Source organism: Pleurodeles waltl, chromosome 8, assembly GCF_031143425.1.
Source record: "Pleurodeles waltl isolate 20211129_DDA chromosome 8, aPleWal1.hap1.20221129, whole genome shotgun sequence".
NCBI lineage: Eukaryota > Metazoa > Chordata > Amphibia > Caudata > Salamandridae > Pleurodeles > Pleurodeles waltl.
Window position 1 is genome coordinate 258,472,062 of NC_090447.1, and position 12,512 is coordinate 258,484,573.

Consider the following 12,512-nt stretch of genomic DNA (forward strand, 5'->3'; position numbering starts at 1 on the left):
CAATGAAAAGGTCACATCAGGTACCCTGCATTACACAGCTTGGTGAACAAAGAAGCACAGTTTGATGCCAGTGCTCTTTTTATTGGTGGCAACAGAGTTATTTTTCTCACTAACCACTTTATTGGCAGGAACCGGTTTCTGGGGTGCCATCTTTTTGACTTTTTGTTCTGTTTTGTTCAAAACTTTGAGTCTTCTTCTATTGTTGATATCTTTGATCCCATTCCTTTTTCTTTCTACATGGTGGCAGCTCCCCAGGTGGCCCAGAGCAGACCCTCAACAGTGCCCCCATAAAGGAAACAGCAGATCTCAGGTAAGTGAGATGTTGCACATTATTGTAAAATCCCTTCTATTCTCCTTTGTACTTTCTTTCCCCATTTCTTAGAAATAAAAATTAGGCCCCTCTGATAAGGTCTTCTTGTTCTTCTTACGTTTTTCTAACCCAGACTATATATTTCATTCTAGGCTTTCCAGATAATAAATAAATCTGTATTACCGATTACATTTTTATTTTATCCCTAGATTGACTATCAAGCATCATGTAATCACAGGTCCAAAAAGCAATCCTATACTGCTTTTTTCTGTTGAATGCAAAGTCAACAGAGAAGGAGAAGAAAAAAATGATCTTCAAACTTTCAATTTCAAGTGAAATGCTTTAGGATCCTTGTTTTTTTCTGTTTTAAGTCAATGAATGTCAGTCCCTCAATACCATCACCTTCCTTCTAATTGCCTTCAGCCTGTTCCAGAAACCCACCTGCCTGCACCACAATCCTATAGGATTGTGGCCAGAGGCAACTGGCCTTCTATGGGTTGCCTCTTCACTCTCTTCATAAGCACGTATCTGGTCTGCATGATGGGAACTCCTAACAACTGTTAGTTGGACTACTTTATAGGCTGTGCTAGGTCCAGGGTTCATCGTCCTCCTGCTCTTCGGAGGTGACTCCAATCTGGGATGATTCCTCTTTGGCTCCATGGCATATCCTAGTCTCTCTCTTCCTGGAGAGATGGGTGTCATCCTCCACGTTTGGCTGGCTGAGTGGTTTTTCAGTTCCTGGTGAAACCAAGCACAGAGTTTTTAATCTCATCATACTCATTTCCTTTCACCTCTCCTATCTGTCTTTTTTGTAATTTCTCTCCCTCTTCTGACTGTCCCTTTCATCATTTCATTCTCCTTGTCCGTCTAATTTACCTTCTCTATCTTTTCTAGGACCATCAGCCCAGTGAAGAGGCCGAAGGGGACCTTGGACGGCCCTATAATGGGGTAAGTGTTTCAGTTCCCTGTCACAAACAGCTCATAAAAAAGCTGCTTGTATTTGAGAAAGGCTTCTAGAGATGAACCAGTGAAATCTCATTTACACAAGATGGTGTCATGGTGAAATCTCAGATATTAAGGATCACAAAGTGTAACCAAAAATTCATGTTATGTGTGATTCTGTTGGCATCAAAACATTTCACCCACATTTAGCAAATACATCAATTTTGTCAATTAGAGTGCATCAATCTGGATTCTGTTATGGCAAATTGTTGATATGCGGTGGCGTTTTTTTACAAAAAGTTCAATACACGATCTACTTTGATGTAGATTCAGCTGGTAATAGCAGGTACCTGCCAATTTGCACTTATGATGCCCACTGTAATTCTGCCCATTTGTTGTGTTTCTTCACCTGCCGAAAGTAGGCAGATCCTTCAGACAAAATATTGTATGGAGGATTAAGATGTTTTTTAAGGCCAGCATAATGAAAAATAAATATAAAACATTGGCTTGTCTAAAACTAAAAGGGCATTAAGTAGGTAGATGCCCTGGGTGAAGATTGGGTCAGATTTATATTCTGGTTTGGGGTCCGAATAAGGACAAGGTTCAGAGTTAGGATCAAAAGGGGCAGGTGTTTTTCAAATGGATTGTCATCATAAAGTAATTTGTTACCCAATTGCCAGCATTCTCTTCTCATTAATATTAGCTGAAACTTGGGCTTAAAAATATGTTTCATAGTTGGTTCTACAGAGAGCCTCTTTTTCATAAAAGAATTTCGTGATCCAGTGTTGTTACTTTCAAGCAAAAAAAAAATGCTGCATTATCAGTAGCATTGTTTCTAAATCATGAGTCTCCTTTCCTCTTGTTTGGTAGAATAAAAAATATTTGTCATTACACACACACACATACCCCCACACACACATTTTGGCATTTGTCTCAATGATGATCGTGTCATGTGCATGTACACAATAGTGTCAAGGATGAAACTATGCTGCAATCTCTCTTTTACTATGCAGAAATTATAGGTTGTCAAAAGTCCAGGAAGCTAGGCATCTTGTGTGACTCTGAAATAAATGTAACTAAAATTCAGCGGTCATAGAGGCCCAAATTTATGGACTTTTAGAGCAGGGCAGTGCAGCAAGTCACCTTGTTGCATTGCCCGGTGTCAAAAAGAAAGGGGCAGGAATGCTCCCTATCAATGGCATACGGCGCATTCCTGTTCTTTCTCATTGCTCTGGTGCCATTTTGGCAGCCTAGCGTCAATGCAAGCACCCTTGCACCATGGTGCAAGGGTGTTTGCATTATAGATACTACTGTTTTTGTGCAGAAAGGGGTATCTTCTTGTACAAAAACAATCCTGGGAGGCTTTTTCCTCTTTCTATGTGTGCTGCTGCTAAATATAGGGATCTAAATATAATTTACGAAAATATCACCCCATTCAGTGTAGATTGTGTAAAAATAACTCCAATGGGGACTTTTATGTTAATTGTATTTAGGACACAGTAAATTTTGTATGACGATATTTAGCGCCCTGCAGTAAATCCCCCTCCAGGATGCGAAGAGGAATGGAGCACCTCCCCATTCCCAAAAACTAGAAGGTTGTGCAGAAGAAAAGGGTTTGTCCATGGTGAAAAAGAAACGCACGACATTTCCTCGTTATGGAACTGCCACCGGAGCGCAATTCCTCATTGGGGGAACCGCAAGGGCATAAAATCTCACATAAAGTTCCCAGTAGTACACTTCCAAAGCTGCAAGGAGTGCATGTTTCCAGGAACACTACATCAAATATTTGAAAAATCTGCCCAGTACACAGGAGGACTTTTACGGGGGCATATTTACGAGCCTCTTTGTAGATCAGGCCCAGACTATTCATAACATGGGAGTAGCTCCTATAATTAAATATTTTTTTGATCTGTCTAAGGGATCAATAACCGTACTGCAAGCAGGTGTTGGATGTGTTCCGCGAGACCAAAGCTGGGTCACGGTACTAGACAAGGACCATATCATGCCCTTTGCCCAGCGCTATTACCTTCCTTCTCTTAGGAATGCACTGTCCCTTTTATTCACAGCAGCTACCAGTTTTGTCCGGGATGTCTGCCTCGTTTAATAATGGGCTCTGAATCCAGTGGATTATTGCAGGGATTTCAGCTTGCTGTAATCTCCACTCAGAAAGATATAAACAGCTGGCCGGGCAGGAGGAGGCATCCGCGCAACTCCCTGGAGCTGCATTTCCTATGGACGGGGACTGGGCTTCACATCAAAATGAACCTTTTCTGTTTTTCGTTGGTGAGTTGCTTTATACTTTTATTCCTGGTATGATTCTGTTTGTGTACATTTTGTGGACTCAAAGCACTGAAAGAGATCACTCTATATGAGCGGTTATCTATTGACATTATAGTGAGAGACAGGCTCATACCATTATATAAGTAATAGATTGAGGTCCACTGTGCATCAACGCAGCAGCAATCAATCAATGTAATGCTTATATCTCCGCAATAAACTAAGTTTGTAAATATTCTATGAACAACCTGTTCTTTTGATATGTGGTAAACTAGTGTGCCCTGCAGGAGAAGTGACTCCATAGATAATGTGACTTGGTAATATATCTGCTCAGCCTCAAGTATTGTAAAACAACAAAATGCACATTCTGGGTCAAAACTGCAAGACAGAATGCAAATTTGGGTGTTGTTGTCCCCAAATGATTTTGCCTTTTAAAGCTGTTAAATAGAGAGTTTGGCAAATTACTTAATAACTCCGTGACTAATTAAAAAAAAAGTGTCACATTCTGGTGCTTATGTGAAGCGCTAGATGGCCACCCTTATGCCAGACTCGCTGTGTATAAAACCTGCTGTTTCTACATCCATTTATCTATACCTCTCTTTCTCTCTCTCTCTCTCTCTCTCTCTCTCTCTCTCTCTCTATATATATATATATATATATATATATATATATATATATATACATATATATATATATATATTTGTACACACACACGCACACATCATCAAGCATGGTAGAATATCACTAATCGGCACACGCCAGTAAACCTCATTGCTTGGATTAGCCATAGGCACTTTAAAGTATCTTCTGTAAGGCGAAATTGTCATTTAACTTCGGAGAAAATTTTATCACTTTACACCAACTACACCACAGACCTTCTTTAAAGTTTGGCTGATGGGATACTCCAACACAAATGTAGTGGACATCTAATTTGTTTTCTGTATTACTGCTGCATTAAAGTTTATGGCACTTAAAATTCGGCAGATAGGATAGCTGTCATGCTTAGACTTAACTCCAAATAGGACCGTGTGTATTTCTTCTATACTGCCACTGCATAATGAAGCACAGTTGTTTTATTAAGAGTCCGTTTTCTGTGTGACAACCACGTATACAAAAATGTGGCTAGATTGTTTTAAGAAAATAGAAGGGCTCTTCACAAAGGCATTTTGGGGTATGTAAAGTAGTTTTGCAATAGTTCTCTTTTACATTCTCTTGCATGCCTTGAGAATTGTCCTCAAAACAAGTAAAATGGGAATTAAATGGTATTATTCAGGGAATGATCATGTGCAATTAGTACAATTAGAAAGAAGTTGTCCCCTATGCACTTTAAATAATAATGAGTTATATGTGCCACGTTGATTCACAGAGGCATAAAGGATTCCTTAAAGAGTATTTCTGTACTACCGCCCATATTTTTGTGAATCAGTCGATTCAGTTTTTGTTAATACACTCAGCGCTTGTGCCTTCGGAGAACTTTTTTAGCCCACAGACTGAGCACGGACCTTCACTTCTAGCGAGAAGATAGGAAAGTGAATTTGATTTTTTATACAAGGGAATGTGTAATGCCCAGAAATGAAAGGCTTGTTTCCATCTACAATCAAAGTACACCACACTAGGTTTTGTTAACATATTTGCAATTACTCAGCAGCAGTTTGAATATCAGTGGGAAGCAGGGTACTTGTTACGCATAGCACCGCATGACATCTAGATACTGAGAATGTCAGTGTTAATGATATTATGCTGTGGGGTGTTTCACTGGCACTTGTGTTCTCATGTGGCAACTTTTAGTAGTTGAGTACAACTCTTAAGAATACAAATCACTCGAAATGAGTCAGGCTGCTTAGGGCATGAATTCGAGTCTGGCATTGATAGCTATCTTCTGCCATTGCTCATCTGTGCAGAGATGGTGCCATCTTTATATATTTTCAAAACATTGACAATTACTTTTTAATTTGGCTACACAATTGAGGGAGCTTCGTTCTAATATTTTGGAGCTGGAGTGAGCGAGTTTGGCCTCGGGTGTCTTTGTAATAAATTACAAAGTTGGGTGTGGCAAGCTAGCTACTATACAGGAAGGATTTTTTGTTTTTGGGGGGCAACTGGCAAAAGACAGCATTACATGGCAGTATAGTGATAAGCACGTTTGTGCTTGTTGAAATACACACAGCATTACTAAATGAACACAATATGAAAAGGTATCCTTTTAAATTGTTTCTTTTACTTTACATCCTTTCTCACTCTTCTACATACCACAGTTGCGTTTTCCACACTTGTGTAAACTGCCAATTTCCTAATACCAGAGCAAGTAAAGTTCAAGAGGAAGAGTTCTTGGAACATTCAATTATTTTTATTTCAAGCTGTGTAAGTACCACGCACAACCCGTTTGCGATCGGATATTGGCACTACGCATGTCTTCTTAACAATAATTCCTTGTGTCAGCCACCCCCTTATCCTCACATTCCTCTATTCTTCCTCCTCCAGTTATTGTCTTCGGAGAAGGGAGAAACTCATGCACAGTTTCTTGTATCATTGCTCTAGCACACAAACAATGCCTTTTTTTGCAGGAGCACATGGAAGGGAGGCAAATGTAGACCTTTCGGTTTCATTTTCAAGTCTGATTAGTACGAAATAGGATGGTCTTGTATATAAGAACTGCCTGTAGCTCTAGGGCTGTCAGTGTTTAGAAAATGTTCAGTTCAGCCTGACACAGACATTCTAAAGAGTTACTGTTTTCATATTGGCATTCTGTCAGGCCTGACATATGTGACATGTATTATGGAAAACATCCTACTGCACACAACAATGTAAATTTATTTAGTAAGTCCATCGTGATAGTCAACAATGGCTTTAGATTATGCCCTTGAGTCTTTTTTAGGCCGCCATATCTGTTGACTGGAAAGAATTGTGTCTCTCTCTTAAATAAACTGTTGAAAATGATGTGCCTAAGAAGTAAACCCTGGGCAGTCAGTCTATGCCTGAGGGGTGCCAGCACAGAAGCCATGAAGTCCCTGTTGCATAAATGTGCTGCTGAGAGAAGAGTGTATCTATTGCGTGGCACCAAAAACATCTATTACCACATTCAGGTGGGTTGAAGGCCCAAGATGTAGATTTAGAAACAGTATTCACATTGCAATTCATGCTGAGTCTCAGCAATATACAAGTGACATTTTTGTCAAAAACACTGGAGTGCAATGCTTTTGCATACAGCATATAACAAGGGAAACAACAAACACATTAGAATAAGAATAACAACTCCAGAAGACTCCATGTAAGTATTTTAAACATGTAGTGCCAACCGAAACACAATTAAATGCTACAAAGTGAACACACTAACCCATTGTGAAAAGGAGAATATGTAACATTTTAAATTACAAAACAATATAACATAGGTATTAAAAATGTGTATGGGAGAAGCATGATGCCCTGTTTAAAGAATGGTTCTGTTATATAATTAACACAACAGATTTGATGTTTTCGAAGTTATAAACCACACTCAATATACTAAACTTCTTCTATACGCTTTCATCATAAGACAACATATGAATCTACCAAAATAGTTTACAGTAGATGAGTAAACTGCTCTATAGATTTACAGCAGAAGTTTGAAGTTTGAATTTAGACTGGAGAAACTCAACATTTCATAATTGAGATGTCAATGTGAGTACCATTGAAGAGGAATGGCATTTTTGTGATTTCATTTGATGTCATGACAGTAATGCACTTCTGTGGGTCTGTGGCAGTTGCATGTCAGACATGAATGATGCAACATTTTTTCCTCTTTGGCTGCTAAAGTGAGTTCCTCTGAACATGTAACAAAAAGGCCCAGCGGCCCATATCATTTGTTTTAACATTATGTATCCAGTTACCAGGAAATGAGCACGGTATTACACATATAAACGTAAGCATACAGGTGTGGCTCAAAAAACATAAACTGGGACCTGTTAGAGTGGAGACTTGGAATAAATAATTTGTTAAATATGTCTCATTTAAGATCTCCACTTACTACTGGACATTAGGTAATGGACCTTTGTGGTGAATAAACAGGGAGAAGCTGCAAATCATATACGTCAATAATTCTCAATTTCTTCATTACATTTCTTTATAGGAGTCAATAATAAAAGTTGGAAGAAGCAGGACAATACATAAAGAGCATTCCATATAATTAAATTCCCTAGTCTAATTTAAAAGATGATTTTGCAAAATAGAGTAATCAACTTATTAGAAGAACCCATAAAAAGCTCATGATCAGAGTTGTGAAGGCAGTCAGAAACTCAGTAAAGTTTACAAGCATAATATGTTTTAGACAAAAAGTCTCAGAATGAATCTAAGTGTCAAGTTTAAAGATTCTGAAAGTGAGTCTTAGAAATATCTCATGTCCGTGAGAAGTATAGTCAGAAGTCTGAAGCCAAAAATCCCTCATAAGAGTGAAAAAGTGCCTCTCTTTCTACTATATGGGCACACAGTTTATAATAAACAAATAACCTTACTTGTAACTTCTTTCTTTGTCTCCACCACTGGTTCAGCCAATCTTGACACATTACATTTCCTTTTCCATACACCTTTTCTATCCAATTTACTCATAAAGAAACAGATTTTGTGATTTTGAACTAAACATTTTATTTACTTAATGAACTTATGTGTGAAGGTTAAAATTATATATTGTCTCCTCAGAGCTATTGTTTTGTGTTTCAAACAAAATTAATAGCTATTTATAATACAGTACCTACCTAGGTCATTAATAACAACCATGTAAAGTATGTTTTCAATGATGTATTCCTCAACCAAAGTCTCCAGATATTGTTGCCTTGTGTTTTTTCGACTGCTAAGAAAGCACAGAAAATAAATGCATTTCTTTCTTGTTTTCAGGCCAACATGTTATTTGTACATTTTTAATTCTGAACCAATATTTTTTTAATTTAAAACGCACTCCCAGACCTATATGATCATAAAAATAAAAGACATCCAATGATCCTGTTGTGTAGCCATTTTAGTTATAGCTTCATACACGTTATTTTAGCGAACTAGGGCTGCAGCTGTGCACTTTAACCTAGATATATTTTATTCAGCTTCTTTATTATTTTAACAATAGCCACATTTGCGGTCTTGTTTTATTTTTCCCTGTCTAGCTGTTCTTTGCCTAGGTCAGCACTGCGTTCTTAAACAAGACATTTCTTTCACTCTGTGCTTCTCTCAAGGCTGAAGCAAGATAGGTTGCCGGTAAACGTGGTAACGCTTTGTCTCTGGTGTTCATAGAAACATTCACATCCTTACATAGGGACATTTCCTTAGAACATAAGCTGTTTTATTATAAAAACACTTCTCTGTCCCATACACGTTACAGGTAGATTCCAGCCAGATGACCAATACTGTATGTTGTTTGCTAAATGCTTCGCTACAGCTGCTTATGCAGACTACAGGCCTCTTGCTCAGGTATGAGGGATGATGTCTTCCCAGGGGAATCTGAAGGGCAGAACTAGAGCTTAACATGCTGTTCTCTAACACAGCCTAGGTAGGAATTAGTGACAATATGGTAGCGTTATTTTTATGCTTTACTCTCCTTGTCACAATTTTAATCCTGTCATGCTTCATTGTCCTGGTTATTGCAGTACTTTCTTTCTTTAATCTAAGATGTAGTTGCTTCATTAAAACCTTATTGAAACATATACTGCCTCTGATTGTCCTTGTATATGTGAGACTAATGTAACTGAGAGAAACGGATGCGATCTGAGTGACCACGATTTACCTGAGGAGTTAATTGTGTCATGCGCTCGGCTGCCCAATCATCCCTGCTCTTGGGTGGAGATGAGGCACTGCTAGGTAGCTGGAGCAAAACCCGAATTGGGCCGACAGGTGTCACCTGTAGTGGGTGAGACTCAGTCCCCCACACCGCAGGCGATTCTGCCACTCAAATCCAGTAGTCTCATTAGAATACTGAGAGCCTACGTGACATGGTGCTGCCCACGTTTGGTCAGGCTCTAATTTTCGGGTCCTTCTGAGTATCTCTGTCTCACTACATACAAAAACACCTCAGTACCATATACGGAGATGTCAGTGGTATTGAGGATTTTCCTCCTCAGCTAAGTAGGGAGTACCTAACTAACGCTGTAGGTTGTTCATGCTTGAACTCTTAAAAGTATAATCCCCATTTGGTGTGCTTATCTTTGAACAAAATTCACCATTCGCCATGGCGAACCCGCAAAAGGTAGGAATTTCAGTCAATATGCGACCACCCCTTACTGCACATTTTCTGGCACATGGCCTAACGGCCCAGGGGGGTCCAGTTACATTTGTTGTTGAGGCACATCTAGCCTATAGAACAAATTTTTTTTATTATTGGGTCACATTTCCAGCAGCTGATGGGAACATAAATACATTTAATCACCATGCACCTGCAAATATACCTGCAGAATTAAGAGCATATGCATATCTAGAAATACCTCTATCTTATCAAGAACAAAATAATTGGCTTGATGGCGCATTACCCCATACAATTCTACGTATTTGGTTAGGTCCTCTAAATAATGATGGCCCTACCTGGCCCTTATTGGCCACATATACACCACACCCTGATGCAGCAACCTTGACGGTAGGTGATGTCTGCCCCTCATACGTTGAGCTGACGGAAATATATAGACGATTAGTACAGTTTGTAATGCAAACATCAAATGCAAACTCAGCACGTGCTGCTCTGGCGCAACCACATACAGTAACAGTAACACCAGGCATTAATCCTGCGACTGTACAGCCAATCATGGGTAAAGTACCCGCTAAACGAGAAGAAATTCCGTTTTGGTTAGCTAAAAAAATAAACGCACTGGAAGCAGTATTTCCCCATACGGGACCTCAGGATAAGCATAGAATATAAACTATGTGCTTGCCATTTGGGATGGTTCTCACTATAGATAACTGTAATACTTGGGGCATGGTATTTGCCACACTCTATACTACCGCACATGGTACACCGACACTTGCCAATTTACCGGAAGAGTTGAAACAAATTCAAGATGAATACGGGGCTGCCCCGGCCCTGGACTTCGGGATGCAACTAATGAGAAATGTTGCCACAGAATCCTCAATTATTTTAAGTAACCTTAAAGGGGAAGCGGTGGCACTAGGGCTATGCATGCGGCTCCACAACGTTCCTCCACAGGATCAAGAACGTGAGCTGCCAAAGATTATCGCAGAGTCCTACTCTAGTATTAGTCAAGATAGTCTGGGGGCCAGACCCACAAAACCACAGTTGCAGGGTATATCTAACAAAGATTCTACCAAGCAAGCTCCTGAGGGTACTAAGAAACGCTGGGATAAAAACACCTAAAAAAGAGAGGGGAGAATCTCCGCATATGGAGACCCCACAGAATAGATATAATCTCAGAAACAGAGATAATATAAAAACGCCTGACAGATATCAATATACTGATACACCCCAATCTCGTTCCTTTCAGGACTCACCAGAAAAACACAGTGAGAGAGGTGGGCCGTCAGAGAGAAGAACCGAGTACGTGAAACCGAGACAGGAATCACAATCCTCACCATACGTTTCTGTTAAAAAAGAAGAGAACTTTTCCCAATAAAAAAAACAATTAAAAAAGAAGAAAGTGGCTGCAGTTGCAGTTCGTCATGCCACCCAGAAGGAGCTCTCTATTAAAGGACAGCGCAGCAGAGGGCGCAATAGTTCGCCAGAATCTTCAAGAGCATCTGGAGGTGAAAGCAACTGATGACTTCCTGCAAGTTGAAACTGCAGACATGCGTGCCTCCACACCTGATAGGGTGTACAAATAAAGTTACAGTTAGAAGGAGACATTGAACGCACAATCGACTCAATCTTTTGGGACTGCGTCATAAACATATATGATATTCTACTGTCTGAAAGGGATTGCCCACTTGAATATTTCCATACTTGCCCTTGTGGGGAAGATGTTATCAAACCTTCTTTCTTGCTCCTTGTTCCCGCGTTGTATGGCAACCACGTAGGATGGGATAAAGACACCCCCTCTATCATGTAATTCCTATTAAAAATCAACCACAACCCCAATATCCAATAAAACATGATATGAAAGCACCTGTGAGGGAAATCCTCACACAACTAGAGTACCAGGGCTTAATTGAATCCTGCATCTCACCAATGAATAATCCCTTATTCTCAATAGCTAAACCGAACCATTCATACAGAATAGTCTTAGACTTCAGACAGTTAAGCAGTCATACACGCACATACGCTAAACAAAACTGACATATCACAGCACTCATGAACAACATAGTGCACAAAAAATACAAAACAACACTGGACATTTCCAATGCTTTCTTCTGCCAAAATATAACACCTGAGAGTAGAGACTTAACAAGTTTCAGCACACCAGGCTCCCAGAAACAATTCTGACGTTTACCCCAGGGGTACAAGAACAGTCCAGGACTTATCGCTGCTCATGTGACTTCAATTTTGCACGATATTGACCCCCAAGTATTGTCCTATGTATATGATATTTATCTCACGGATGATGAATTACTGCAACATTTAAGATGGGTAGCCCGCATTGTTGTGGGATTTGCTGAGTTCGGCTACAAATTCAATAAAAAAAAAAAAAAAAAATAGCCTTCCTTAGCATCCTGTTTTTGGGATATACGCTATCAAGTGAAGGAAAGAGCCTAGTGCCACAATCCTTGGAAAAATGCACGCAGTTACTACCTCTAAATACCAAAAAAACTCCAATCACTATTGGGTTTCCTAAATTTGGGCAGAACTTACATTCCTGATTACGCATCACACATAAAACCTTTATATGACTTAATACGTCCTGACTTTTCAAATTTTGGACAGTCGAACACACACGCATCTTCAGAGCTTTGCAAACAGACATGCTTGCAGCACAACACTTATACACCATGGACAATAAAAAACATCTGGTCATCAGAGTAATTGCTGATGCCATTGGTTTCATCAACTTTCAATGAGGGTGAGAAAGTCTTGATTGCATACAAATCA

General features: G+C 39.5%; 1 protein-coding gene across 2 annotated transcripts in view; it reads left to right on the forward strand.

Annotated features, from left to right (window-relative positions):
- Positions 1 to 3,434: 3,434 nt before the first annotated feature.
- Positions 3,435 to 12,512, forward strand: part of SAMSN1 (SAM domain, SH3 domain and nuclear localization signals 1) — a 571,601-nt gene continuing 562,523 nt past the window's right edge. The window contains exon 1 of one of the 2 annotated variants that reach the window (XM_069204115.1): positions 3,435 to 3,535. Coding sequence is in view for 1 of the 2 variants with exons in the window: in XM_069204116.1 (XP_069060217.1) it covers positions 3,512 to 3,535 (24 nt within the window). In the remaining variant the exon portion in view is untranslated. The remainder of the gene's footprint in view (positions 3,536 to 12,512) is intronic. The other variant, XM_069204116.1, reaches the window with a different exon arrangement.